Raw genomic sequence first — 26,824 nt, forward strand, 5'->3', positions numbered from 1 at the left:
CCTGTTTGAATTATTGGATACATAAGTATTTAGTATAACTTAAGTAAATTGAATAAAATTTGTATTCCTAAAAGCATTTCTCAAGTTCCTACAGCTAATCAGTTAGTTACTCTTAATAAGTTTACGAATATTCCCATTTAATAGGTATGTGATAGGGTTCAAGTCCTTGCTAGTTAACTAAGCATGTTTTGTACCTACTGTCGTAGTGCTGTAGATGGCGCTTTAGTTGGCTCTGACTGTTAACGCAATTCTGTTGGGTCTGACGAGTGTTTAAATAGGCACGAGCCCAAATAGTCAATACGGTTTTTCAAACGTGCTCAAGTTTGGTCACTCTGCCTCATTGTGCGAATTAAAGTTGAACAGCTAAAATGCCGGAAGATAATAAAATCGACTTGTCCGGAGACGGCGGCGTCCTGAAGGAGATCCTGAAAGAGGGCACCGGCACGGAGACGCCGCACAGTGGATGCACTGTGTCCTTGCACTACACAGGTCGCCTGGTCGATGGCACGGAATTTGATTCCAGCGTCAGCCGCAACGAGCCCTTCGAATTTCCACTCGGCAAAGGTGAGTGAGTTGCCGGCGTTTTCGCGAAACTTCTATTCTAATCTACTCCTGGCAACCGGACTCCTTCAGGCAATGTGATCAAGGCTTTTGACATGGGAGTGGCCACCATGAAGCTCGGCGAGCGCTGCTTCCTCACATGTGCTCCCAACTATGCTTACGGAGCTGCCGGCAGCCCGCCCGCCATTCCGCCGGATGCCACTCTGATTTTTGAGGTAGGAGTTACCAAAGATTAAATGCTAGGGAAACTCTTTGATGTCCCACATGCAACTTTTCTTGGTCATATGATCAGTTTCGTATTGAAAAATATTGTTTTTATATTAGTAACTTCTACCTAACCGTTAAATATTTCCCGCTTAGCTGGAGATGCTCGGCTGGAAGGGTGAGGATTTGAGTCCCAACCAGGACGGAAGTATTGACCGCACCATTTTGGAGGCCAGCGATAAGAAGCGCACTCCCAGCGATGGCGCCTTCGTCAAGGGTAGGTTTATCACATTCATGCGGTAACCATATTTCATGCGGTTATCCAAATGCAGCTCACATTTCTGGAAGTTTCGAGGGCCGTGTCTTTGAGGATCGCGATGTGGAGTTTGATTATGGCGAGGGTAAGGCCATTGGCATAATCGATGGTGTTGAAATTGCCCTGGAAAAGATGAACGTTGGCGAGACCTCCAGGTAAATCCCTTTGGCCACTAGAAACTATTCAGACTAACCTATAAACCCTCACAATAGAATAAAGATCCAGGCAAAGTATGCATTTGGAGCAGAGGGCAATGAGGAGTTCAAGATTCCGGCAAATGCCACAGTGGAGTACACAGTAAAGCTCGTCGACTGCGGCAAGGGACTGGAGGAGTGGAAACTGAGCGACGAGGAGCGCCTGGCTGAGGCCAAAGTGTACAAGGAAAAGGGCACCAACTATTTCAAGAAGGAGAACTGGGCTCTAGCTATCAAGATGTACACCAAGTGCAAGAACCTTTTGCCCAGCACTGCCGATACCAATGAGGAGGTGAAGAAGCTCAAGGTGGCCACGCACAGCAACATTGCTTTGTGCCACCAAAAGTGCAACGATTACTTCGAAGCCAAGCAGGAGGTGAGTAACATGCGCTCAAATCGAATAATGAATACATCTGACTATTGTATATTAGTGCAATGCCGTTTTGGCTTTGGATGAGAATAATTTAAAGGCCCTCTATCGTCGTGGGAAATGCAATTTGACTATTAATGAGCTGGAAGATGCACTAAAGGATTTCGAAAAGGTGAGAAAGATAAACGTATATTTATTTCATTAGCCACAAGTGTTGTTACTTATTTAAATAGGTCATCCAATTGGAGCGTGCCAACAAAGCGGCTGCAAACCAAGTGACCATCTGCAAGCAGAAGCTTAAAGAGAGCAAGAACAAGGAGAAGAAGCTCTATGCCAACATGTTCACCAAATTGGCTGCCAACGACAAAGAGGTATTGCCTATAACTGAATAAAGTCAAATAAAGTACAACATTTTTATATCATCCCCTCGCGTGTCTTCGCTTTTTTGACCGATTGTTAGACCGAACCTCCGCGGGAAACCGACGTGCTGAGCAAGTGCGGCGAGTGGTCTGAAGAGGATGCCAAGCGCGAAGCAGAATTGACGCTAGAGCGCGACAATATAATCATGATCTAATTTAGATCGGCTAGTGCTTTAAGAAATATTCCCCAGGGTTTATAAGCCCACATCAAAAATCCAGTAATGTAATGAACAAATGGTCTTAATGCTTATACGAAATAAATAAACGCTTTGAGAGCTATGTATATCGATGGTCAAGTATTTCGTGGTAACAGCTTAAAGCTGGGTTTCGTCTCTCTATCCCGCAGCCACAATGGCGATATGGGAACCTGTGACTTAATATATTCTGAGGCCTTAAAACAGTATCCGGAGCAGAATTTTTTGCGTTCCGTCAGATCGTAAACTTTGTTTTTGGAAGAGGAGATGCTGTACTTTTGCTTGGGAACGCTAAAATAGTAGTTAATAAGGATAGTTAAGGAAAGAACCTCTGGTTTCTATTGGAACACTTACTTTTCTAGAACTGTCGAACAAAGCGGATATCCACAAAGTTTGTTTATTTCCCGCTCGTCCACTATGTCTGCATAATTTGGGGGGCCAATCTCCCATAGCTGCAAGTACAGGAAATGCTTAGTGCCCTCGTGAAGCTTTTAATTTGCATTATTTTACCAGAGAAAGGAACTCGGGCTCCGGTATTCCGGGCTCCAAAAGCCGCACAACGATTTCATGGGCTCGCGCAATTGAGGCTCGTTTCTTCACCACTGCCGCTATAAGTTGTTGTCTGGAAATCAGTAGATACTTAGCTCTGTGCTACTGAATATGTATTTATTTTAATTTACCTCAGTTGTTCTCCTTTTTCTGTAGTCATTTTTGGCTTCTAAAATTTGCAATTGAGATGGTCGATAACTCAGGCACAACTTTCGATAGACATTTGGTAGGGAAATTGTTGTCATTGTAGTTATTCGATAGCAAGCCCCGATCACATATTGATATGAATGGAGTGGTCACACTGTTTTCGGAAAACGTAAATAAAAAACAAATTGAATTGATAAGAAAAATGGTGTGCGAGAAATGCGAGGCCAAGCTGTCCAAAGTTTCAGCCCCCAATCCGTGGAGAACCAGCACAGCGCCTGCGGGAGGACGTAAGATCAACGAGAACAAGGCTTTATCCTCGGCCCGCGAACGATACAATCCTATAGGGACTGCCTTACCGCCTTGCCGGTAGGAAATCAACTTTAGAATCCATCTGGTTATCTTAAAACCAATTTTTAATTTGTCAGGATATGCCGACAGAAAGTGCACCAGATGGGATCCCACTATTGCCAGGCGTGCGCCTACAAGAAGGCCATATGCGCCATGTGCGGCAAGAAGATCATGAACACCAAGAACTACAAACAGAGCTCAACGTGATGCAGTTTATCAAAGGATTCACTTAAGACTAAACTAGCCATAGACAACATAATAATTATATCGTATAGTACAACAAATGCCTTCATAAGTCAGTTCTCGGATGGCGTCTTTTCCCGCTTTCGCTTAGCATTTTGGATCTGGGAGGAATAGCTCAGGGCATCTTTGTCGAATTCCAGTGGCATAATACCCAGGTCACCGGAGTAGCGATTCTTAGCAATCTGGAGATACTTCTTGCCCCGCACAGAAGTCAGCCTCTTGTCTTGTATGATTAGCACGTTGTCCGCTTCTTGGGTGGCCTTTGCTGTTCCGAAAACCGAGCTAGTTGTCAGCTCATCCTCTTGCCGCTCCTTGCGTGGATGCATTACGAGCGTCACATGGACATTGTGCTTGGTGGCAAAGGAGCGAAAGGCTGCTATAATAGAGTCTTGCTCCCAGAACTTGTCGCCTCGATATGTGGACACGCCCATCATAAACTGCAGATTGTCGATGATTACGTGCATCACGTCGTGTACATAAGAGGCATGCTCGATGGCTTCCAGAACTGGCTTAAGGGGCTGCTGTCCGTGGAAGGTCATAAAGTAAAGCGGCAAACGTTCAAACTCAGCTGCCCAGTGGTTGAACTCCTGCAACCGGTCGTCCAACGGGTAGCCCACATACTGGCGAAGCAAGGTGGCCGCCAGCCGGGTGTTTCGGATCTCGAACGAGCCCCACAGCGTGTTTACGCCCTGCATGGCCAGATCAAGTGAGTACTCGCTCATAAAGGTTGTCTTTCCACTTCCAGTGGGTCCTGTTAAGATAGTTAACTCTCCCCTCCGATGGCCTTTGAGCAGCTTGTTCAGAACTGGAAAGCGCTTCCACTTTACTCCATTGACCTTCTCGATGTTTTGCAACTCGCTGAGAATGTCATTTCGCATCGCTCCGAATGTTGTGATGGCCTTGTGCTGCACCGGTGTCGCTTTGGCCAGGATGTGGCGCAGATTGAGGCGTCGGCGCAGAGCCAAATGGGGGGCAGGTTCCGTTTCGGTGGGTCGGATCAACAGGCATCGCCTTTCGTCCAACTTTAACGCAAACGCTCTTGCTGCATCCCAGCTGTGACTAGCATCGTAGTGCAACCAAAAGATAAGCTCCTTGAAGCGTTCCAAAGCGGGCAGACACTCCTGCGGAAGTGTCTTCAGTTCGTAGGGCAGGCATACAACGCAATCTGAGAAAAACAATGAGTATCGAAGAAAATGTTTAAAATAACTTATTTCTTAAAATGCTACAAACTAAAGTGTGCTAATTATTTTCCACTGATATTTTAAGTATCTCAGCTTAGAATTTGTTCACTATTTTGCAGCCACTGCAAAATATACCCAAAACAGAGCTCACTTACGCGTTTCAATGTTCTGAGTGGCAAGGACAATAAAGTCCAGAAGATTGCTGACTAGAACCGCTTTGGTTTTGTTCATCGCACCGTGGATCAGCAGACCGGAGCTAGAGCTGCTCTGGTAGATCTCCTCACGTCGATCGCCCAGATATAACACCTTTTCTCCCACCACCACTTGCGCGGCATTGCGTAACTTGAAATGGAGCAGCTGTTGCTGCGACTCCCACTGTGCTCCAATGGCATTTAGTTGGTCCTCCTTCAAGCCTTTGATCCCCAGAGCTGCGCAGGCCTCGGGAGTGACTTCGGTAAGGTGGGGAAATCGCGATTCATAGAGCGGCTGCCTTGGCAGCGGTTGTCTATAGCCAGCCGGATGGGGCAACTGATAGGATAATAGGGCACTGCCCAGTGAGGTTTTTACGTCGCAGTTCGGGCAGATAAAGGCTCCTAAACGAGATATTGGATTTAATACGGATATTTTTCTGGGGTGTATTTGGTGCTCTCACCCGTCCGCTTGTTTACGTAAGCCAGCAGCCCATGATCAGTGCCCTTTTTGGCGTTTGTCACCGGCTGCCTGTTGCGATCGCAGAGGCGACACTCCAGTTGCAAGCACGTGTGTCCGTCTTTGTGGGGCAAGTTGAGCTGCCGCAGTTGCCGCTTGAGGTCCACATACTCCTTGGGGTCCAGTGAGCACTCCGCCAAGCCGGAATCCACTTGAGTGGCGTAGTTTTTTCTCCAAACACGATGTTTTTCGTTATTTATACGCAACAGCGGTTTGATTAAACCGGCGCGTCTCATTTTCCATGTTATCGATATCGAATGTGGGGGGTGGAATATAGGGATGACAATTTGGCGCGCAACTTTTGAAGACTCGTTTACTATAAGATCATTTTAATAAGCTTCATTGGGCTAAATAACTTTCTATATTAATCTATTTCTTTTTTACAATTATTTTCGATCTGTCTCATTAGCTTTTTGTCGCAGTAGCATAATTGTAAGCTAAATGGTTTTATGAGCCCAATTTCCAAGCCCAGTAAAAAGTAACATTTTAAGAATAGGTCACAACTTTATTTTACCAATTTGCAAAGTCGAGATTTTAATTATTTTGCCTTAAAACAAATTTTTTTCATAAAATGCGTAGCGTGTCCTAAATTATTACCACCCATTTCCCCAAGAACAATAAACAATGTATGTAATTTATTATGATTTAATTTTATTAGTTTTTCGGTATATGAAAATTTCCAATTATTCTTTACAAGGCTGTCAACGTCATTCTGCAATTAAAGAAAAATATAAAATTTTAGATGCATTATCTCAAAAAGAGCAAAATATATAATTATGCATAATAATCAGACGCCTTAGACCATCCTTAAGCCGAAGCTTTCTGGTGGAAACCGCAAAAGGTGTTGAAGGTAATCATCATTATATAATAATTTAAATATTGTTGGAAATATTACCTTATAAATGCTGTCAAATAAACGAGTTCACTTAGTTATTCTTGGAGTCCGTTCACACCATACTGCTGAGTTGTTCTGGAAACAGATTATAATAGTAAAAATATAAGTAAAGGAAATATATTATATATCAAATTTTGTATTAAAATTTATAGTCAGACGCCTTAGACCATCATTAAGCCGAAGCTTTCTGGTGGAAACCGCAAAAGGTGTTAAAGGTAATCATCAGTTCAACGAAACATAAAAATGCTGGTGCAGATTAATTACCTTTATGGGTGATATCCATGTGTTTGCTGCAGCTGAACCCATACATAACCTCAAAACGGAATGAGTCTGAAAGAAAAAAAGAATTCATTAATATAGTGTACACAGAATATTTCTTCATATTTTACATATTTGGTTAGGTTTCAGTTTACAATTTTCTGCACGGTATTTGAGCTCAGTACAGGTCTGTGTATAAGATCATCAGAAAAGAATAAACCAACCAAAAGTACTATTATCTTACCTCCAGTGCGAAACTGGTGTTCCAGGGGGCTCATTGCCCAAGGTGTCTCAATGGGCTCACATTTTGTCCCGAGGTGTCTCAATAGGCTCACATGTTGTCCCGAGGTGTCTCACATGCACGTGGAGTGCACGGATCTCGATTTAGCCAAATGCTTATGGTTTCCAATGTTGTTTACTGCAAGAAATACCAAACTTTCAGCACATACTCTTGCCAAAACCAATCAACTAAAGCAGTTAAAGCAGTATGCCATCAGATTGCCGAATCATCTTAAATGAACAAATATTTAACGAGGCACCGAAAAATACAGCGCCAAGTCGAGAATTCGTTCCTTCAGTCTCGTCATCTGTTTCATCATTTGAGGCATACCACTTTTCCTTTTAAGCATTTTAATTTACTTGATGAGTAACTATGTAAGAGGAGCACACAACTTACCATTTTGAGTCTTGAAATGAAATGAACGAGTTTCGTTTTCCCACGTGGAAGGAAAGATTCTGAGCAAAGATGGCGGCAAACTATCGATGTCTCAAGATGCAGCCATGGAAATATCGTATCGGAAAAATGTTTTTGATTGATATATATTGTATGAGAATGTGCTTTATTTAACAAAAACGATAAGTTGATATACTTATTAATTTCCGCTAATTTATTCACAAAATGTATTTTCTATAAAAAATATATTATCTTTTAATATGTCGAAGACTTGTAAAATATTTATATATTCATTCGGTGTATCGATTGCCTATCGCTATCATCGCTGGTCTAGCCGAAACAGCTGACTTTACCAAAATACTTTCCACACGTGTGCCACTTCTTAAGCTATATTGTTTACTTTTTTAAGGAATTACAGCACACAATGGTACATAATCCTTTCATATCTAATTATAATCGTCCTAACATCTTCACTATCTTACAGGGAAAGCACAAGAAAACGCAGAAGGTGAAGAAACAACGTAATGCACAGCTTAAGCGCCTAATGAAACCCACAGACGCCCGGCTCAAGGATCAGATTCGAGTGAAGAGAAAGAAGGCTGAGGATCCGCACCAGATTAAGGTGCACGAGGCCACCCAGCAGAGCTCCGCCCTCTTCTTCCAGTACAACACCCAGCTGGGACCGCCGTACCACATCGTACTGGACACGAACTTCATCAACTTTAGCATTAAGAACAAACTGGACATTGTGCAGGGTATGATGGACTGTCTGTATGCCAAGTGCATACCCTACATCTCCGACTGCGTGCGAGCCGAGCTGGAGAAGCTGGGCAACAAGTACAAGCTGGCCCTGCGCATAATCTCCGATCCCAGATTCGAGCGACTGCCCTGCCTGCACAAGGGCACCTATGCGGACGACTGCCTCGTGGAGCGAGTGCGCCAGCACAAGTGCTACATTGTGGCCACCAACGACAAGGACCTAAAGAACCGCATCCGCAAGATTCCCGGTGTGCCTATCATGTATGTGGCTGCGCACAAGTACGCAATTGAGCGTATGCCAGAAGCGTATGGTGTCAAGGCGTAGACCCTTTGTTTACCTATTCTAAGTGTAATTTTTTAAATATATTCTTATATGTAAGCAGCAAGCATTGTGTTTGGTTCTTCCTAAAGATATTTACTATTGTTGTTCCGATTAACAAAGGAAACAACCGCAAACAAATTGTATTAAAAAGAATATAAGCCGTTACAAGAAATGTAACCACAACAATTCATCTTTAAATCGACCGATTCCCACAATAATAACAAATGAGCAAAGGAATATATTTAAAGGTTTATGACTTTATTCAAAAACTCTGGATTAATTGGCCTCGAAGGTGCTCACTTAGGCTTCGGCGTGCAGACGAGGAGTGGGCTTGGACAGGAAGTCCGAGTATGCATGGTAGGGAGTGGAGCCCAGAGGCATCTCCTTCCACAGATCGGGGGTCAAGTAGGCGTACGTCTTGGCGATGGCGGCATAGGTAGCCTTGGCGAAGTTGCCGAGGGTTCCAGTGGAGCCACGGGCCGAGGTGTAACAATCCTCAATACCGGCCATGGTCAGCAGCTTCTTGGGCACGGGGGCCGAGACAATGCCGGTACCACGGGGAGCGGGGATGAGGCGCACGGAGACGGATCCGCACTTGCCGGTGACCTTGCAGGGCACGGTGTGGGGCTTGCCGATCTTGTTTCCCCAGTAGCCACGGCGCACGGGCACAACGGAGAGCTTGGCCAGGATGATGGCACCACGGATGGCGGTGGCCACTTCCTTGCTGCACTTAACGCCGAGACCAATGTGGCCGTTGTTATCGCCGATGGCAACGAAGGCCTTGAAACGGGTACGCTGACCAGCACGGGTCTGCTTCTGGACGGGCATGATCTTCAGCACCTCATCCTTCAGCGCGGATCCCAGGAAGAAGTCGATGATCTCGAACTCTTTGATGGGGAGAGAGTACAGGTAGATCTCCTCCAAGGACTTGATCTTGCCCTCGCGCACCAGGCGTCCCAGCTTGGTCACTGGCACCCACTCCTTGGAGTCCTCCTTTCCACGTCCGCGGGCGCCGCGTCCACGGCCACGACCGCGTCCACCACGACCACCACGAGAGCCAAATCCGCCACGGAATCCACTACGGGCTGGAGCTGCGTCCGCCATTCTAAAAGAGCAGAGTTACAAAAAATAGGTTAGGTTCACATCTATAATGGTCAATCTTTCTTTTTTCTGCTGCCAAGCCAGACATCTAAGCCTATCTTTAGGACCCCGTAAGTCCTTTGATAAGAAACGCAAAATAAAGGAAAGTTGTTCACCATTCTAGATATCGTCGCCATTTTGAAACACGTGGTGTCCCATTGGGGCAATCGATTTTTGCGAAAATAATACTCAATCACTGACATTCCAACACTTTAAACTAGATTCAAGAATGTTTAAGATCTCTGACTATAACATGGCGCATAGTGGTTAAAATAGATAATTTATTTCACACTTTTTCCAACCAAAAATGCTTACTTGTAGGTCTATCAACTTTATTGGGGTGAAGACAAAAACGAAATGGCCGAGCCATCCGCTAAGAGATGGTTCAACCACCCACGATAGTGGGCACGACACCGTTGCTATCGATAAACATGATATGGTATGGATAATCGATATATACATAAAATACCTAATTGCTGAAACGTAGAGTTTCGCCCGGTTATTTACATTATACACTGTAAAAATATTTAGATATTAAACATGTTTTCCAATAATAAAAGGGTTTCAAAAATCTTGATGATCAATCGCAACATAAAATAAAAGAATGTATTAAAAGAATGTATTATTAAATAACAGTTTCTTTATTAAATGGTACAATTCAATACAATACTTAACAGATTTCCCAACTCAGTATTCCGTCTGGTTAATTTACTTTCACATTTCCATAGCCATTAACAATAATTTTGTATATTTATACATATTGAAGGCCGCCTCATTTTTAGTGGTTAACTATCACCCAAATAAGTTTGGAAGTCCACCAAAAGGATTCGGCAATTGTGGTAGTGGTGGCAAATTGGGAAGGGAAATTTCGGGTAAGGAAATTTCTGTTAAGTTTACTTCTGGCAATGGTGGGAGTGCAGGCAGCGGTGGCAACACAGCAGGTAAAGGAGGCAAAGGTAGAGGGAAATCGGGAAGTGGAAGTGGTGGCCAGGGCAGGGGCAACGGCAGCGGCGGAAGATTAGGAAGTGGAATAAAGGATGGACCTGTATCAGCGGGCTTGTGATAATGAATGTGGTGATGATGGTGGTGAATATGCTGCTCTTCGGTGGTGGAAGATTCCGTGGTAGTTTTGCGCTGATTTGAAGAATTGGTTGTAGTTTCTACGGATGTTGGTTTTTGAGTTGTTGTATTTATTTTATCTGTCGTTCTTTTTGTTGTTTGTTCTGCTGTTGTATTACCCGATGTGGTTGGCTCCCGTGTGGTTGACTTCCCAGTAGTCTTTGTGTTAGATGTTTTACGAGTGGTTGGTTCTGCAGTGGTCCTTAGAGTTGTTGATTTCTTGGTAGTGGGTTCATGCGTCGTTCTTTTGGTTGTAGTCTTTTTGGTCGTTGGCTTTACTGTTGTCTTATGGGTTGTTGTTTTCCGAGTGGTTGGTACACGAGTTGTCTTCTCGGTTGTTGCCTTCTTAGTCGTTGTAGGCTTTGTAGTAGATGTTTTATGAGTGGTTGGTTCTACAGAAGTCTTTAAAGTGGTTGATTTTTTGGTAGTGGGTTCATGCGTCGTTCTTTTGGTTGTAGTCTTCTTGGTCGTTGGCTTTACTGTTGTCTTATGGGTTGTTGTTATTCGAGTGGTTGGCTCATGAGTTGTCTTTTTAGTTGTTGCTTTCTTAGTGGTAGTAGGCTTTGTGGTAGATGTTTTACGAGTGGTTGGTTTCACAGTAGTCCTTAAAGTTGTTGATTTCTTGGTAGTGGGTTCATGCGTCGTTCTTTTGGTTGTAGTCTTCTTGGTCGTTGGCTTTACTGTTGTCTTAGTCTTAGTCGTAGTAGTGGGTTCATGCGTCGTTCTTTTGGTTGTGGTCTTCTTGGTCGTTGGCTTTACTGTTGTCTTATGGCTTGTTGTCTTCCGAGTGGTTGGCTCATGAGTTGTCTTTTCAGTGGTTGCCTTCTTGGTCGAAGTAGGCTTTGTGGTAGATGTTTTACGAGTGATTGGTTCTACAGTAGTCCTTAAAGTTGTTGATTTCTTGGTAGTGGGTTTATGCGTCGTTCTTTTGGTTGTAGTCTTCTTGGTCGTGGGCTTTACTGTTGTCTTATGGGTTGTTATCTTCCGAGTGGTTGGCTCATGAGTTGTCTTTTCAGTTGTTGCCTTCTTAGTCGTAGTAGGCCTTGTGGTAGATGTTTTTCGAGTGGTTGGTTTCACAGTAGTCCTTAAAGTTGTTGATTTCTTGGTAGTGGGTTTATGCGTCGTTCTTTTGGTTGTAGTCTTCTTGGTCGTGGGCTTTACTGTTGTCTTATGGGTTGTTATCTTCCGAGTGGTTGGCTTATGAGTTGTCTTTTCAGTTGTTGCCTTCTTAGTCGTAGTAGGCCTTGTGGTAGATGTTTTACGAGTGGTTGGTTCCACAGTAGTCCTTAAAGTTGTTGATTTCTTGGTAGTGGGTTTATGCGTCGTTCTTTTGGTTGTAGTCTTCTTGGTCGTTGGCTTTACTGTTGTCTTATGGGTTGTTGTCTTCCGAGTGGTTGGCTCATGAGTTGTCTTTTCAGTTGTTGCCTTCTTAGTCGTAGTAGGCTTTGTGGTAGATGTCTTACGAGTGGTTGGTTCCACAGAAGAGTTTAAAGTTGTTGATTTCTTGGTAGTGGGTTCATGCGTCGTTTTTTTGGTTGTAGTCTTCTTGGTCGTTGGCTTTACTGTTGTCTCAGTCTTAGTCGTAGTAGTGGGTTCATGCGTCGTTCTTTTGGTTGTGGTCTTCTTGGTCGTTGGCTTTACTGTTGTCTTATGGCTTGTTGTCTTCCGAGTGGTTGGCTCATGAGTTGTCTTTTCAGTGGTTGCCTTCTTGGTCGAAGTAGGCTTTGTGGTAGATGTTTTACGAGTGATTGGTTCTACAGTAGTCCTTAAAGTTGTTGATTTCTTGGTAGTGGGTTTATGCGTCGTTCTTTTGGTTGTAGTCTTCTTGGTCGTTGGCTTTACTGTTGTCTTATGGGTTGCTGTCTTCCGAGTGGTTGGCTCATGAGTTGTCTTTTCAGTTGTTGCCTTCTTAGTCGTAGTAGGCCTTGTGGTAGATGTTTTACGAGTGGTTGGTTTCACAGTAGTCCTTAAAGTTGTTGATTTCTTGGTAGTGGTCTTCTTGGTCGTTGGCTTTACTGTTGTCTTATGGGTTGTTGTCTTCCGAGTGGTTGGCTCATGAGTTGTCTTTTCAGTTGTTGCCTTCATAGTCGTAGTAGGCTTTGTGGTAGATGTTTTACGAGTGGTTGGTTCCACAGTAGTCCTTAAAGTTGTTGATTTCTTGGTAGTGGGTTCATGCGTCGTTTTTTTGGTTGTAGTCTTCTTGGTCGTTGGCTTTACTGTTGTCTTAGTCTTAGTCGTAGTAGTGGGTTCATGCGTCGTTCTTTTGGTTGTGGTCTTCTTGGTCGTTGGCTTTACTGTTGTCTTATGGCTTGTTGCCTTCCGAGTGGTTGGCTCATAAGTTGTCTTTTCAGTGGTTGCCTTCTTGGTCGAAGTAGGCTTTGTGGTAGATGTTTTACGAGTGATTGGTTCTACAGTAGTCCTTAAAGTTGTTGATTTCTTGGTAGTGGGTTTATGCGTCGTTCTTTTGGTTGTGGTCTTCTTGGTCGTGGGCTTTACTGTTGTCTTATGGGTTGTTATCTTCCGAGTGGTTGGCTCATGAGTTGTCTTTTCAGTTGTTGCCTTCTTAGTCGTAGTAGGCCTTGTGGTAGATGTTTTACGAGTGGTTGGTTCCACAGTAGTCCTTAAAGTTGTTGATTTCTTGGTAGTGGGTTTATGCGTCGTTCTTTTGGTTGTAGTCTTCTTGGTCGTTGGCTTTACTGTTGTCTTATGGGTTGCTGTCTTCCGAGTGGTTGGCTCATGAGTTGTCTTTTCAGTTGTTGCCTTCTTAGTCGTAGTAGGCTTTGTGGTAGATGTTTTACGAGTGGTTGGTTTCACAGTAGTCCTTAAAGTTGTTGATTTCTTGGTAGTGGTCTTCTTGGTCGTTGGCTTTACTGTTGTCTTATGGGTTGTTGTCTTCCGAGTGGTTGGCTCATGAGTTGTCTTTTCAGTTCTTGCCTTCTTAGTCGTAGTAGGCTTTGTGGTAGATGTTTTACGAGTGGTTGGTTTCACAGTAGTCCTTAAAGTTGTTGATTTCTTGGTAGTGGTCTTCTTGGTCGTTGGCTTTACTGTTGTCTTATGGGTTGTTGTCTTCCGAGTGGTTGGCTCATGAGTTGTCTTTTCAGTTGTTGCCTTCATAGTCGTAGTAGGCTTTGTGGTAGATGTTTTACGAGTGGTTGGTTTCACAGTAGTCCTTAAAGTTGTTGATTTCTTGGTAGTGGGTTCATGCGTCGTTCTTTTGGTTGTAGTCTTCTTGGTCGTTGGCTTTACTGTTGTCTTAGTCTTAGTCGTAGTAGTGGGTTCATGCGTCGTTCTTTTGGTTGTGGTCTTCTTGGTCGTTGGCTTTACTGTTGTCTTATGGCTTGTTGCCTTCCGAGTGGTTGGCTCATAAGTTGTCTTTTCAGTGGTTGCCTTCTTGGTCGAAGTAGGCTTTGTGGTAGATGTTTTACGAGTGATTGGTTCTACAGTAGTCCTTAAAGTTGTTGATTTCTTGGTAGTGGGTTTATGCGTCGTTCTTTTGGTTGTGGTCTTCTTGGTCGTGGGCTTTACTGTTGTCTTATGGGTTGTTATCTTCCGAGTGGTTGGCTCATGAGTTGTCTTTTCAGTTGTTGCCTTCTTAGTCGTAGTAGGCCTTGTGGTAGATGTTTTACGAGTGGTTGGTTCCACAGTAGTCCTTAAAGTTGTTGATTTCTTGGTAGTGGGTTTATGCGTCGTTCTTTTGGTTGTAGTCTTCTTGGTCGTTGGCTTTACTGTTGTCTTATGGGTTGCTGTCTTCCGAGTGGTTGGCTCATGAGTTGTCTTTTCAGTTGTTGCCTTCTTAGTCGTAGTAGGCTTTGTGGTAGATGTTTTACGAGTGGTTGGTTTCACAGTAGTCCTTAAAGTTGTTGATTTCTTGGTAGTGGTCTTCTTGGTCGTTGGCTTTACTGTTGTCTTATGGGTTGTTGTCTTCCGAGTGGTTGGCTCATGAGTTGTCTTTTCAGTTCTTGCCTTCTTAGTCGTAGTAGGCTTTGTGGTAGATGTTTTACGAGTGGTTGGTTCCACAGTAGTCCTTAAAGTTGTTGATTTCTTGGTAGTGGGTTCATGCGTCGTTTTTTTGGTTGTAGTCTTCTTGGTCGTTGATTTTACTGTTGTCTTAGTCTTAGTCGAAGTAGTGGGTTCATGCGTCGTTCTTTTGGTTGTAGTCTTCTTGGTCGTTGGCTTTACTGTTGTCTTATGGGTTGTTGTCTTCCGAGTGGTTGGCTCATGAGTTGTCTTCTCAGTTGTTGCCTTCTTAGTCGTAGTAGGCTTTGTGGTAGATGTTTTACGAGTGGTTGGTTCCACAGTAGTCCTTAAAGTTGTTGATTTCTTGGTAGTGGGTTCATGCGTCGATCTTTTGGTTGTTTTCTTCTTGGTCGTTGGCTTTACTGTTGTCTTATGGGTTGTTGTCTTCCGAGTGGTTGGCTCATGAGTTGTCTTCTCAGTTGTTGCCTTCTTAGTCGTAGTAGGCTTTGTGGTAGATGTTTTACGAGTGGTTGGTTCTACAGTAGTCCTTAAAGTTGTTGATTTCTTGGTAGCGGCTTCATGCGTCGATCTTTTGGTTGTACTCTTCTTGGTCGTTGGTTTTACTGTTGTCTTAGTCTTAGTCGTTGTAGTGGGTTCATGCGTCGTTCTTTTGGTTGTAGTCTTCTTGGTCGTTGGCTTTACTGTTGTCTTATGGCTTGTTGTCTTCCGAGTGGTTGGCTCATGAGTTGTCCTTCCAGTTGTTGCCTTCTTAGTCGTAGAAGGCTTTGTGGTAGATGTTTTACGGGTGGTTGGTTCCACAGTAGTCCTTATAGTTGTTGATTTCTTGGTAGCGGGTTCATGTGTCGTCCTTTTAGTTGTTGTCTTCTTGGTCGTTGGTTCAACTGTTGTCTTATGGGTCGTTGTTTTATCAGTGGTTGGCTCATGAGTTGTCTTTTCAGTTGTTTCCTCCGTAGTTGGCTCTGCACTAGTCTTTGTAGTAGATGTTCTACGAGTGATTGGTTCTGCAGTAGTCCTTAAAGTTGTTGATCCCTTAGTTGTGGGTTGATGTGTCGTCCTTCTAGTTGTTGTCTTCTTGGTCCTAGGTTCTACTGTTGTCTTATGGCTCGTTGTTTTCTCAGTGGTTGGCTCATGAGTTGTCTGTTCAGTTGTTTTCTCTGTAGTTGTTGGCTCTGTATTAGTCTTTGTAGTAGATGTCTTACGTGTGGTTGGTTCTGCAGTAGTCCCTAAAGTGGTTAATCCCTTAGTTGTGGGTTCATGTGTCGTCCTTTTAGTTGTTGTCTTCTTGGTCCTAGGTTCTACTGTTGTCTTATGGCTCGTTGTTTTCTGAGTCGCTGGCTCATGAGTTGTCTGTTCAGTTGTTTCCTCTGTGGTTGTTGGCTCTGTACTAGTCTTTGTAGTCGATTTTTTACGAGTGGTTGGTTCTGCAGTAGTCCTTAAAGTGGTCGATCCCTTAGTTGTGGGTTCATGTGTCGTCCTTTTAGTTGTTGTCTTCTTGGTCCTAGGTTCTACTGTTGTCTTATGGGTCGTTGTTTTCTCAGTGGTTGGCTCACGAGTTGTCTTTTCACTTGTTTCCTCCGTAGTTGGCTCTGTACTAGTCTTTGTAGTAGATGTCTTACGTGTGGTTGGTTCTGCAGTAGTCCTTAAAGTGGTTGATCCCTCAGTTGTGGGTTCATGTGTCGTCCTTTTAGTTGTTGTCTTCTTGGTCGTAGGTTCTACTGTTGTCTTATGGCTCGTTGTTTTCTGAGTCGCTGGCTCATGAGTTGTCTGTTCAGTTGTTTCCTCTGTGGTTGTTGGCTCTGTACTAGTCTTTGTAGTAGATGTCTTACGTGTGGTTGGTTCTGCAGTAGTCCTTAAAGTGGTTGATCCCTTAGTTGTGGGTTCATGTGTCGTCCTTTTAGTTGTTGTCTTCTTGGTCGTAGGTTCAACTGTTGCCTTATGGGTCGTTGTTTTCTCAGTGGTTGGCTCATGAGTTGTCTTTTCAGTTGTTTCTTCCGTAGTGGTTTGCTCTGTACTAGTCTTTGTATTAGATGTTTTACGAGTGGTTGGTTCTGCAGTAGTCCTTAAAGTGGTTGATCCCTTAGTTGTGGGTTCATGTGTCGTCCTTTTAGTTGTTGTCGTCTTGGTCGTAGGTTCAACTGTTGCCTTATGGGTCGTTGTTTTCTCAGTGGTTGGATCATGAGTTGTCTTTTCAGTTGTTTTCTCCGTAGTTGTTGGCTCTGTACTAGTCTTTGTAGTAGATGTCTTACGTGTGGTTGGTTCTGCAGTAGTCCCTAAAGTGGTTGATCCCTTAGTTGTGGGTTCATGTGTCGTCCTTTTAGTTGTTGTCTTCTTGGTCCTAGGTTCTACTGTTGTCTTATGGCTCGTTGTTTTCTGAGTCGATTGCTCATGAGTTGTCTGTTCAGTTGTTTCCTCTGTGGTTGTTGGCTCTGTACTAGTCTTTGTAGTAGATGTCTTACGTGTGGTTGGTTCTGCAGTAGTCCTTAAAGTGGTTGATCCCTCAGTTGTGGGTTCATGTGTCGTCCTTTTAGTTGTTGTCTTCTTGGTCGTAGGTTCTACTGTTGTCTTATGGCTCGTTGTTTTCTGAGTCGCTGGCTCATGAGTTGTCTGTTCAGTTGTTTCCTCTGTGGTTGTTGGCTCTGTACTAGTCTTTGTAGTAGATGTCTTACGTGTGGTTGGTTCTGCAGTAGTCCTTAAAGTGGTTGATCCCTTAGTTGTGGGTTCATGTGTCGTCCTTTTAGTTGTTGTCTTCTTGGTCGTAGGTTCAACTGTTGCTTTATGGGTCGTTGTTTTCTCAGTGGTTGGCTCATGAGTTGTCTTTTCAGTTGTTTTCTCTGTAGTTGTTGGCTCTGTATTAGTCTTTGTAGTAGATGTCTTACGTGTGGTTGGTTCTGCAGTAGTCCTTAAAGTGGTTGATCCCTTAGTTGTGGGTTCATGTGTCGTCCTTTTAGTTGTTGTCTTCTTGGTCCTAGGTTCTACTGTTGTCTTATGGCTCGTTGTTTTCTGAGTCGCTGGCTCATGAGTTGTCTGTTCAGTTGTTTCCTCTGTGGTTGTTGGCTCTGTACTAGTCTTTGTAGTCGATTTTTTACGAGTGGTTGGTTCTGCAGTAGTCCTTAAAGTGGTTGATCCCTTAGTTGTGGGTTCATGTGTCGTCCTTTTAGTTGTTGTCTTCTTGGTCCTAGGTTCTACTGTTGTCTTATGGGTCGTTGTTTTCTCAGTGGTTGGCTCACGAGTTGTCTTTTCACTTGTTTCCTCCGTAGTTGGCTCTGTACTAGTCTTTGTAGTAGATGTCTTACGTGTGGTTGGTTCTGCAGTAGTCCTTAAAGTGGTTGATCCCTCAGTTGTGGGTTCATGTGTCGTCCTTTTAGTTGTTGTCTTCTTGGTCGTAGGTTCTACTGTTGTCTTATGGCTCGTTGTTTTCTGAGTCGCTGGCTCATGAGTTGTCTGTTCAGTTGTTTCCTCTGTGGTTGTTGGCTCTGTACTAGTCTTTGTAGTAGATGTCTTACGTGTGGTTGGTTCTGCAGTAGTCCTTAAAGTGGTTGATCCCTCAGTTGTGGGTTCATGTGTCGTCCTTTTAGTTGTTGTCTTCTTGGTCGTAGGTTCTACTGTTGTCTTATGGCTCGTTGTTTTCTGAGTCGCTGGCTCATGAGTTGTCTGTTCAGTTGTTTCCTCTGTGGTTGTTGGCTCTGTACTAGTCTTTGTAGTCGATTTTTTACGAGTGGTTGGTTCTGCAGTAGTCCTTAAAGTGGTTGATCCCTTAGTTGTGGGTTCATGTGTCGTCCTTTTAGTTGTTGTCTTCTTGGTCCTAGGTTCTACTGTTGTCTTATGGGTCGTTGTTTTCTCAGTGGTTGGCTCACGAGTTGTCTTTTCACTTGTTTCCTCCGTAGTTGGCTCTGTACTAGTCTTTGTAGTAGATGTCTTACGTGTGGTTGGTTCTGCAGTAGTCCTTAAAGTGGTTGATCCCTCAGTTGTGGGTTCATGTGTCGTCCTTTTAGTTGTTGTCTTCTTGGTCGTAGGTTCTACTGTTGTCTTATGGCTCGTTGTTTTCTGAGTCGCTGGCTCATGAGTTGTCTGTTCAGTTGTTTCCTCTGTGGTTGTTGGCTCTGTACTAGTCTTTGTAGTAGATGTCTTACGTGTGGTTGGTTCCGCAGTAGTCCTTAAAGTTGTTGATCCTTTAGTTGTGGGTTTATGAGTCCTCCGTTTAGTTGTTGTCTTCTTGGTCCTAGGTTCTACTGTTGTCTTATGGCTCGTTGTTTTCTCAGTGGTTGGCTCATGAGTTGTATTTTCAGTTGTTTTCTCCGTAGTTGTTGGCTCTGTACTAATCTTTGTAGTCGATTTTTTACGAGTGGTTGGTTCTGCAGTAGTCCTTAAAGTGGTTGATCCCTCAGTTGTGGGTTCATGTGTCGTCCTTTTAGTTGTTGTCTTCTTGGTCGTAGGTTCTACTGTTGTCTTGTGGCTCGTTGTTTTCTGAGTCGCTGGCTCATGAGTTGTCTGTTCAGTTGTTTCCTCTGTGGTTGTTGGCTCTGTACTAGTCTTTGTAGTAGATGTCTTACGTGTGGTTGGTTCTGCAGTAGTCCCTAAAGTGGTTGATCCCTTAGTTGTGGGTTCATGTGTCGTCCTTTTAGTTGTTGTCTTCTTGGTCGTAGGTTCAACTGTTGCCTTATGGGTCGTTGTTTTCTCAGTGGTTGGCTCATGAGTTGTCTTTTCAGTTGTTTCTTCCGTAGTGGTTTGCTCTGTACTAGTCTTTGTATTAGATGTTTTACGAGTGGTTGGTTTCGCAGTAGTCCTTAAAGTTGTTGATCCCTTAGTTGTGGGTTCATGTGTCGTCCTTTTAGTTGTTGTCTTCTTGGTCGTTGGTTCAACTGTTGCCTTATGGGTCGTTGTTTTCTCAGTGGTTGGCTCATGAGTTGTCTTTTCAGTTGTTTTCTCTGTAGTTGTTGGCTCTGTATTAGTCTTTGTAGTAGATGTCTTACGTGTGGTTGGTTCTGCGGTAGTCCTTAAAGTGGTTGATCCCTTAGTTGTGGGTTCATGTGTCGTCCTTTTAGTTGTTGTCTTCTTGGTCGTAGGTTCAACTGTTGTCTTATGGGTCGTTGTTTTCTGAGTCGCTGGCTCATGAGTTGTCTGTTCAGTTGTTTCCTCTGTGGTTGTTGGCTCTGTACTAGTCTTTGTAGTAGATGTCTTACGTGTGGTTGGTTCTGCAGTAGTCCTTAAAGTGGTTGATCCCTCAGTTGTGGGTTCATGTGTCGTCCTTTTAGTTGTTGTCTTCTTGGTCGTAGGTTCTACTGTTGTCTTATGGCTCGTTGTTTTCTGAGTCGCTGGCTCATGAGTTGTCTGTTCAGTTGTTTCCTCTGTGGTTGTTGGCTCTGTACTAGTCTTTGTAGTAGATGTCTTACGTGTGGTTGGTTCTGCAGTAGTCCTTAAAGTGGTTGATCCCTTAGTTGTGGGTTCATGTGTCGTCCTTTTAGTTGTTGTCTTCTTGGTCCAAGGTTCTACTGTTGTCTTATGGCTCGTTGTTTTCTGAGTCGCTGGCTCATGAGTTGTCTGTTCAGTTGTTTCCTCAGTGGTTGTTGGCTCTGTACTACTCTTTGTAGTCGATTTTTTACGAGTGGTTGGTTCTGCAGTAGTCCTTAAAGTGGTTGATCCCTTAGTTGTGGGTTCATGTGTCGTCCTTTTAGTTGTTGTCTTCTTGGTCCTAGGTTCTACTGTTGTCTTATGGGTCGTTGTTTTCTCAGTGGTTGGCTCACGAGTTGTTTTTTCACTTGTTTCCTCCGTAGTGGTTTGCTCTGTACTAGTCTTTCTAGTAGATGTTTTACGAGTGATTGGTTCCGCAGTAGTCCTTAAAGTGGTTGATCCCTTAGTTGTGGGTTCATGTGTCGTCCTTTTAGTTGTTGTCTTCTTGGTCGTTGGTTCAACTGTTGTCTTATGGGTCGTTGTTTTCTGAGTCGCTGGCTCATGAGTTGTCTGTTCAGTTGTTTCCTCTGTGGTTGTTGGCTCTGTACTAGTCTTTGTAGTAGATGTCTTACGTGTGGTTGGTTCTGCGGTAGTCCTTAAAGTGGTTGATCCCTTAGTTGTGGGTTCATGTGTCGTCCTTTTAGTTGTTGTCTTCTTGGTCGTTGGTTCAACTGTTGTCTTATGGGTCGTTGTTTTCTGAGTCGCTGGCTCATGAGTTGTCTGTTCAGTTGTTTCCTCTGTGGTTGTTGGCTCTGTACTAGTCTTTGTAGTAGATGTCTTACGTGTATTTGGTTCTGCAGTAGTCCTTAAAGTGGTTGATCCCTCAGTTGTGGGTTCATGTGTCGTCCTTTTAGTTGTTGTCTTCTTGGTCGTAGGTTCTACTGTTGTCTTATGGCTCGTTGTTTTCTGAGTCGCTGGCTCATGAGTTGTCTGTTCAGTTGTTTCCTCTGTGGTTGTTGGCTCTGTACTAGTCTTTGTAGTAGATGTCTTACGTGTGGTTGGTTCTGCAGTAGTCCCTAAAGTGGTAAATCCCTTAGTTGTGGGTTCATGTGTCGTCCTTTTAGTTGTTGTCTTCTTGGTCCTAGGTTCTACTGTTGCCTTATGGGTCGTTGTTTTCTCAGTGGTTGGCTCATGAGTTGTCTTTTCAGTTGTTTTCTCTGTAGTTGTTGGCTCTGTATTAGTCTTTGTAGTAGATGTCTTACGTGTGGTTGGTTCTGCAGTAGTCCCTAAAGTGGTTAATCCCTTAGTTGTGGGTTCATGTGTCGTCCTTTTAGTTGTTGTCTTCTTGGTCCTAGGTTCTACTGTTGTCTTATGGCTCGTTGTTTTCTGAGTCGCTGGCTCATGAGTTGTCTGTTCAGTTGTTTCCTCTGTGGTTGTTGGCTCTGTACTAGTCTTTGTAGTCGATTTTTTACGAGTGGTTGGTTCTGCAGTAGTCCTTAAAGTGGTTGATCCCTTAGTTGTGGGTTCATGTGTCGTCCTTTTAGTTGTTGTCTTCTTGGTCCTAGGTTCTACTGTTGTCTTATGGGTCGTTGTTTTCTCAGTGGTTGGCTCACGAGTTGTCTTTTCACTTGTTTCCTCCGTAGTTGGCTCTGTACTAGTCTTTGTAGTAGATGTCTTACGTGTGGTTGGTTCTGCAGTAGTCCTTAAAGTGGTTGATCCCTCAGTTGTGGGTTCATGTGTCGTCCTTTTAGTTGTTGTCTTCTTGGTCGTAGGTTCTACTGTTGTCTTATGGCTCGTTGTTTTCTGAGTGGTTGGCTCATGAGTTGTCTTTTCAGTTGTTTCTTCCGTAGTGGTTTGCTCTGTACTAGTCTTTGTATTAGATGTTTTACGAGTGGTTGGTTTCGCAGTAGTCCTTAAAGTTGTTGATCCCTTAGTTGTGGGTTCATGTGTCGTCCTTTTAGTTGTTGTCTTCTTGGTCGTTGGTTCAACTGTTGCCTTATGGGTCGTTGTTTTCTCAGTGGTTGGCTCATGAGTTGTCTTTTCAGTTGTTTTCTCTGTAGTTGTTGGCTCTGTATTAGTCTTTGTAGTAGATGTCTTACGTGTGGTTGGTTCTGCGGTAGTCCTTAAAGTGGTTGATCCCTTAGTTGTGGGTTCATGTGTCGTCCTTTTAGTTGTTGTCTTCTTGGTCGTAGGTTCAACTGTTGTCTTATGGGTCGTTGTTTTCTGAGTCGCTGGCTCATGAGTTGTCTGTTCAGTTGTTTCCTCTGTGGTTGTTGGCTCTGTACTAGTCTTTGTAGTAGATGTCTTACGTGTGGTTGGTTCTGCAGTAGTCCTTAAAGTGGTTGATCCCTCAGTTGTGGGTTCATGTGTCGTCCTTTTAGTTGTTGTCGTCTTGGTCGTAGGTTCAACTGTTGCCTTATGGGTCGTTGTTTTCTCAGTGGTTGGATCATGAGTTGTCTTTTCAGTTGTTTTCTCCGTAGTTGTTGGCTCTGTACTAGTCTTTGTAGTAGATGTCTTACGTGTGGTTGGTTCTGCAGTAGTCCCTAAAGTGGTTGATCCCTTAGTTGTGGGTTCATGTGTCGTCCTTTTAGTTGTTGTCTTCTTGGTCCTAGGTTCTACTGTTGTCTTATGGCTCGTTGTTTTCTGAGTCGCTGGCTCATGAGTTGTCTGTTCAGTTGTTTCTTCTGTGGTTGTTGGCTCTGTACTAGTCTTTGTAGTAGATGTCTTACGTGTGGTTGGTTCTGCAGTAGTCCTTAAAGTGGTTGATTCCTTAGTTGTGGGTTCATGTGTCGTCCTTTTAGTTGTTGTCTTCTTGGTCGTAGGTTCTACTGTTGTCTTGTGGCTCGTTGTTTTCTGAGTCGCTGGCTCATGAGTTGTCTGTTCAGTTGTTTCCTCCGTAGTGGTTTGCTCTGTACTAGTCTTTCTAGTAGATGTTTTACGAGTGATTGGTTCCGCAGTAGTCCTTAAAGTGGTTGATCCCTTAGTTGTGGGTTCATGTGTCGTCCTTTTAGTTGTTGTCTTCTTGGTCGTTGGTTCAACTGTTGTCTTATGGGTCGTTGTTTTCTGAGTCGCTGGCTCATGAGTTGTCTGTTCAGTTGTTTCCTCTGTGGTTGTTGGCTCTGTACTAGTCTTTTTAGTAGATGTCTTACGTGTATTTGGTTCTGCAGTAGTCCTTAAAGTGGTTGATCCCTCAGTTGTGGGTTCATGTGTCGTCCTTTTAGTTGTTGTCTTCTTGGTCGTAGGTTCAACTGTTGTCTTATGGGTCGTTGTTTTCTGAGTCGCTGGCTCATGAGTTGTCTGTTCAGTTGTTTCCTCTGTGGTTGTTGGCTCTGTACTAGTCTTTGTAGTAGATGTCTTACGTGTGGTTGGTTCTGCGGTAGTCCTTAAAGTGGTTGATCCCTTAGTTGTGGGTTCTTGTGTCGTCCTTTTAGTTGTTGTCTTCTTGGTCGTTGGTTCAACTGTTGTCTTATGGGTCGTTGTTTTCTGAGTCGCTGGCTCATGAGTTGTCTGTTCAGTTGTTTCCTCTGTGGTTGTTGGCTCTGTACTAGTCTTTGTAGTAGATGTCTTACGTGTGGTTGGTTCTGCGGTAGTCCTTAAAGTGGTTGATCCCTTAGTTGTGGGTTCATGTGTCGTCCTTTTAGTTGTTGTCTTCTTGGTCCTAGGTTCTACTGTTGTCTTATGGCTCGTTGTTTTCTGAGTCGCTGGCTCATGAGTTGTCTGTTCAGTTGTTTCCTCTGTGGTTGTTGGCTCTGTACTAGTCTTTGTAGTCGATTTTTTACGAGTGGTTGGTTCTGCAGTAGTCCTTAAAGTGGTTGATCCCTTAGTTGTGGGTTCATGTGTCGTCCTTTTAGTTGTTGTCTTCTTGGTCCTAGGTTCTACTGTTGTCTTATGGGTCGTTGTTTTCTCAGTGGTTGGCTCACGAGTTGTCTTTTCACTTGTTTCCTCCGTAGTTGGCTCTGTACTAGTCTTTGTAGTAGATGTCTTACGTGTTGTTGGTTCTGCAGTAGTCCTTAAAGTGGTTGATCCCTCAGTTGTGGGTTCATGTGTCGTCCTTTTAGTTGTTGTCTTCTTGGTCGTAGGTTCTACTGTTGTCTTATGGCTCGTTGTTTTCTGAGTCGCTGGCTCATGAGTTGTCTGTTCAGTTGTTTCCTCTGTGGTTGTTGGCTCTGTACTAGTCTTTGTAGTAGATGTCTTACGTGTGGTTGGTTCTGCAGGAGTCCTTAAAGTGGTTGATCCCTTAGTTGTGGGTTCATGTGTCGTCCTTTTAGTTGTTGTCTTCTTGGTCGTAGGTTCAACTGTTGCCTTATGGGTCGTTGTTTTCTCAGTGGTTGGCTCATGAGTTGTCTTTTCAGTTGTTTCTTCCGTAGTGGTTTGCTCTGTACTAGTCTTTGTATTAGCTGTTTTACGAGTGGTTGGTTCTGCAGTAGTCCTTAAAGTGGTTGATCCCTTAGTTGTGGGTTCATGTGTCGTCCTTTTAGTTGTTGTCTTCTTGGTCGTTCGTTCAACTGTTGTCTTATGGGTCGTTGTTTTCTGAGTCGCTGGCTCATGAGTTGTCTGTTCAGTTGTTTCCTCTGTGGTTGTTGGCTCTGTACTAGTCTTTGTAGTAGATGTCTTACGTGTGGTTGGTTCTGCAGGAGTCCTTAAAGTGGTTGATCCCTTAGTTGTGGGTTCATGTGTCGTCCTTTTAGTTGTTGTCTTCTTGGTCGTAGGTTCAACTGTTGCCTTATGGGTCGTTGTTTTCTCAGTGGTTGGCTCATGAGTTGTCTTTTCAGTTGTTTTCTCCGTAGTTGTTGGCTCTGTACTAGTCTTTGTAGTCGATTTTTTACGAGTGGTTGGTTCTGCAGTAGTCCTTAAAGTGGTTGATCCCTTAGTTATGGGTTCATGTGTCGTCCTTTTAGTTGTTGTCTTCTTGGTCCTAGGTTCTACTGTTGTCTTATAGCTCGTTGTTTTCTGAGTCGCTGGCTCATGAGTTGTCTGTTCAGTTGTTTCTTCTGTGGTTGTTGGGTCTCTACTAGTCTTTGTAGTAGATGTCTTACGTGTGGTTGGTTCTGCAGTAGTCCTTAAAGTGGTTGATCCCCTAGTTGTGGGTTCAGGAGTCGTCCTTTTAGTGGTTGTCTTCTTGGTCGTAGGTTCAACTGTTGTCTTATGGGTCGTTGTTTTCTCAGTGGTTGGCTCATGAGTTGTCTTTTCAGTTGTTTTCTCCGTAGTTGTTGGCTCTGTACTAGTCTTTGTAGTCGATTTTTTACGAGTGGTTGGTTCTGCAGTAGTCCTTAAAGTGGTTGATCCCTTAGTTATGGGTTCATGTGTCGTCCTTTTAGTTGTTGTCTTCTTGGTCGTTGGTTCAACTGTTGTCTTATGGGTCGTTGTTTTCTGAGTCGCTGGCTCATGAGTTGTCTTTTCAGTTGTTTCTTCCGTAGTGGTTTGCTCTGTACTAGTCTTTGTATTAGATGTTTTACGAGTGGTTGGTTCTGCAGTAGTCCTTAAAGTGGTTGATCCCTTAGTTGTGGGTTCATGTGTCGTCCTTTTAGTTGTTGTCTTCTTGGTCCTAGGTTCTACTGTTGTCTTATGGCTCGTTGTTTTCTCAGTGGTTGGCTCATGAGTTGTCTTTTCAGTTGTTTTCTCTGTAGTTGTTGGCTCTGTACTAGTCTTTGTAGTAGATGTCTTACGTGTGGTTGGTTCTGCAGTAGTCCTTAAAGTGGTTGATCCCCTAGTTGTGGGTTCAGGAGTCGTCCTTTTAGTGGTTGTCTTCTTGGTCGTAGGTTCAACTGTTGTCTTATGGGTCGTTGTTTTCTCAGTGGATGGCTCATGAGTTGTCTTTTCAGTTGTTTCCTCCGTAGGGGTTTGCTCTGTACTAGTCTTTGTATTAGATGTTTTATGAGTGGTTGGTTCCGCAGTAGTCCTTAAAGTGGTTGATCCCTTAGTTGTGGGTTTATGAGTCGTCCGTTTAGTTGTTGTCTTCTTGGTCGTAGGTTCAACTGTTGTCTTATGGGTCGTTGTTTTCTCAGTGGATGGCTCATGAGTTGTCTTTTCAGTTGTTTCCTCCGTAGTGGTTTGCTCTGTACTAGTCTTTCTAGTAGATGTTTTACGAGTGATTGGTTCCGCAGTAGTCCTTAAAGTGGTTGATCCCTTAGTTGTGGGTTCATGTGTCGTCCTTTTAGTTGTGGTCTTTTTGGTCGTTGGCTTTACTGTTGTCTTATGGGTTGTTGTCTTTCGAGTGGTTGGCTCATGAGTTGTCCTTGACTCTGGTGTAGGTTTAATGGTGGTGGTGTTTAGAGTTGTTGTTTTCTCGGTGGTCGTTCCCTTTTCAGTAGCTGTCTTTTGGGTTCTCTCAGTGGATGTGACTGTATTTGTATTTGTTGTTGCCGGTGTTGAAGTCTCAGTGGTCGATGTACTCCCATCATCTGGACCATATGGGCATCCTGGAAGAAAAGGATCTAGCCAGCAGTAATCAGGGTATTTTGTGGCAGATTCTGTTTCTGATTCGTCCGCGAATTGAATTTCACTGCCATCCAGCGCTGCATTAGCAGCTTGCCAAAGGGCAAGCCAAATGACACAACTTAGAAGGACCTGTAATTGAGCAAAATGTTGCTATGCGGAAACTAAAAGTATTTCGGACTTACCATTGCAACTATTCGAGCAAGACTCTGGATTTTTGAGCCTTAGTTGGTGCTTAAATAGGAAGCAAAGAAAGTGGCATAGCACTGAGCTGATAAGGTTTTCCAGGGTCGTAGTTCAACACAGTTCAACAGGTAGGTGCGCGGGTCAATATTACAAAACATAGAGATAAGCTTAAAGAATGTTTATGCATTTCAAGCATACTGTTTTGTTCTATTTTTGGTTCTCATTACTAATACTTCA

At 43.7% G+C, this 26,824-nt stretch overlaps 7 protein-coding genes and 1 non-coding gene across 8 annotated transcripts; 3 read left to right on the forward strand and 5 right to left on the reverse strand.

Annotated features, from left to right (window-relative positions):
* The first annotated feature begins 288 nt into the window (after positions 1-288).
* Positions 289-2,347, forward strand: LOC6527907 (FK506-binding protein 59). The gene is made up of 8 exons (XM_002088943.4): positions 289-564; positions 634-776; positions 922-1,042; positions 1,098-1,236; positions 1,294-1,651; positions 1,707-1,817; positions 1,879-2,016; positions 2,106-2,347. The coding sequence occupies exons 1-8, from the start codon at positions 369-371 to the stop codon at positions 2,217-2,219; spliced, it is 1,320 nt and encodes a 439-aa protein (XP_002088979.1). The 5' UTR covers positions 289-368; the 3' UTR covers positions 2,220-2,347.
* Positions 2,289-3,024, reverse strand: LOC6527908 (putative RNA polymerase II subunit B1 CTD phosphatase RPAP2 homolog). Its single transcript, XM_002088944.4, has 4 exons — positions 2,939-3,024; positions 2,769-2,880; positions 2,613-2,710; positions 2,289-2,549 (listed from the first exon to the last, which is right to left on the reverse strand). The coding sequence occupies exons 1-4, from the start codon at positions 2,965-2,967 to the stop codon at positions 2,357-2,359; spliced, it is 432 nt and encodes a 143-aa protein (XP_002088980.2). The 5' UTR covers positions 2,968-3,024; the 3' UTR covers positions 2,289-2,356.
* Positions 3,025-3,090: 66 nt separating this feature from the next.
* LOC6527909 (cysteine-rich PDZ-binding protein) lies at positions 3,091-3,586 on the forward strand. The gene is made up of 2 exons (XM_002088945.4): positions 3,091-3,320; positions 3,380-3,586. The coding sequence occupies exons 1-2, from the start codon at positions 3,091-3,093 to the stop codon at positions 3,507-3,509; spliced, it is 360 nt and encodes a 119-aa protein (XP_002088981.1). The 3' UTR covers positions 3,510-3,586.
* LOC6527910 (twinkle protein, mitochondrial) lies at positions 3,501-5,699 on the reverse strand. The gene is made up of 3 exons (XM_002088946.3): positions 5,379-5,699; positions 4,882-5,319; positions 3,501-4,710 (listed from the first exon to the last, which is right to left on the reverse strand). Exons 1-3 carry the CDS (start codon positions 5,668-5,670, stop codon positions 3,599-3,601), a joined length of 1,842 nt encoding a protein of 613 aa, XP_002088982.1. The 5' UTR covers positions 5,671-5,699; the 3' UTR covers positions 3,501-3,598.
* Positions 5,700-7,078: 1,379 nt separating this feature from the next.
* On the reverse strand, positions 7,079-7,191 carry LOC6527914. The gene has a single exon (XR_005560457.1). It is a non-coding gene; the product is annotated as a small nucleolar RNA Z5 (small nucleolar RNA).
* Positions 7,192-7,544: 353 nt separating this feature from the next.
* Positions 7,545-8,524, forward strand: LOC6527915 (rRNA-processing protein FCF1 homolog). The gene is made up of 2 exons (XM_002088947.4): positions 7,545-7,687; positions 7,745-8,524. Exons 1-2 carry the CDS (start codon positions 7,685-7,687, stop codon positions 8,342-8,344), a joined length of 603 nt encoding a protein of 200 aa, XP_002088983.1. The 5' UTR covers positions 7,545-7,684; the 3' UTR covers positions 8,345-8,524.
* A 54-nt stretch (positions 8,525-8,578) lies between these two features.
* On the reverse strand, positions 8,579-9,906 carry LOC6527916 (40S ribosomal protein S2). The gene is made up of 2 exons (XM_002088948.3): positions 9,797-9,906; positions 8,579-9,446 (listed from the first exon to the last, which is right to left on the reverse strand). Exon 2 carries the CDS (start codon positions 9,443-9,445, stop codon positions 8,642-8,644), a length of 804 nt encoding a protein of 267 aa, XP_002088984.1. The 5' UTR covers position 9,446; positions 9,797-9,906; the 3' UTR covers positions 8,579-8,641.
* Positions 9,907-10,101: 195 nt separating this feature from the next.
* LOC120320862 (mucin-3A) lies at positions 10,102-26,745 on the reverse strand. Its single transcript, XM_039371798.2, has 2 exons — positions 26,704-26,745; positions 10,102-26,554 (listed from the first exon to the last, which is right to left on the reverse strand). The coding sequence occupies exons 1-2, from the start codon at positions 26,743-26,745 to the stop codon at positions 10,274-10,276; spliced, it is 16,323 nt and encodes a 5,440-aa protein (XP_039227732.1). The 3' UTR covers positions 10,102-10,273.
* Between the last annotated feature and the right edge of the window lie 79 nt (positions 26,746-26,824).

The sequence above is a fragment of the Drosophila yakuba genome, chromosome 2L, assembly GCF_016746365.2.
Source record: "Drosophila yakuba strain Tai18E2 chromosome 2L, Prin_Dyak_Tai18E2_2.1, whole genome shotgun sequence".
Lineage (NCBI taxonomy): Eukaryota > Metazoa > Arthropoda > Insecta > Diptera > Drosophilidae > Drosophila > Drosophila yakuba.

What these genes read in the sequence shown, in the direction of transcription:
- LOC6527907 (XM_002088943.4), top strand. Translation starts at nt 369, where the DNA reads ATGCCGGAAGATAATAAAATCGACTTGTCCGGAGACGGCGGCGTCCTG. An exon ending in CACTAAAGGATTTCGAAAAG is followed by an intron (nt 1,818 to 1,878) that starts GTGAGAAAGATA and finishes TTATTTAAATAG; the next exon opens with GTCATCCAATTGGAGCGTGC. An exon ending in TGGCTGCCAACGACAAAGAG is followed by an intron (nt 2,017 to 2,105) that starts GTATTGCCTATA and finishes ACCGATTGTTAG; the next exon opens with ACCGAACCTCCGCGGGAAAC.
- LOC6527908 (XM_002088944.4), bottom strand. Translation starts at nt 2,967, where the DNA reads ATGACTACAGAAAAAGGAGAACAACTGAG. An exon ending in GAAAAAGGAGAACAACTGAG is followed by an intron (nt 2,881 to 2,938) that starts GTAAATTAAAAT and finishes ACTGATTTCCAG; the next exon opens with ACAACAACTTATAGCGGCAG. An exon ending in TGTTCGACAGTTCTAGAAAA is followed by an intron (nt 2,550 to 2,612) that starts GTAAGTGTTCCA and finishes CTACTATTTTAG; the next exon opens with CGTTCCCAAGCAAAAGTACA.
- LOC6527909 (XM_002088945.4), top strand. Translation starts at nt 3,091, where the DNA reads ATGAATGGAGTGGTCACACTGTTTTCGGAAAACGTAAATAAAAAACAA. An exon ending in ACTGCCTTACCGCCTTGCCG is followed by an intron (nt 3,321 to 3,379) that starts GTAGGAAATCAA and finishes TTAATTTGTCAG; the next exon opens with GATATGCCGACAGAAAGTGC.
- LOC6527910 (XM_002088946.3), bottom strand. Translation starts at nt 5,670, where the DNA reads ATGAGACGCGCCGGTTTAATCAAACCGCTGTTGCGTATAAATAACGAA. An exon ending in TTACGTAAACAAGCGGACGG is followed by an intron (nt 5,320 to 5,378) that starts GTGAGAGCACCA and finishes TATCTCGTTTAG; the next exon opens with GAGCCTTTATCTGCCCGAAC. An exon ending in CACTCAGAACATTGAAACGC is followed by an intron (nt 4,711 to 4,881) that starts GTAAGTGAGCTC and finishes TGTTTTTCTCAG; the next exon opens with ATTGCGTTGTATGCCTGCCC.
- LOC6527916 (XM_002088948.3), bottom strand. Translation starts at nt 9,445, where the DNA reads ATGGCGGACGCAGCTCCAGCCCGTAGTGGATTCCGTGGCGGATTTGGC.
- LOC120320862 (XM_039371798.2), bottom strand. Translation starts at nt 26,745, where the DNA reads ATGTTTTGTAATATTGACCCGCGCACCTACCTGTTGAACTGT. An exon ending in GCACCTACCTGTTGAACTGT is followed by an intron (nt 26,555 to 26,703) that starts GTTGAACTACGA and finishes GTTTCCGCATAG; the next exon opens with CAACATTTTGCTCAATTACA.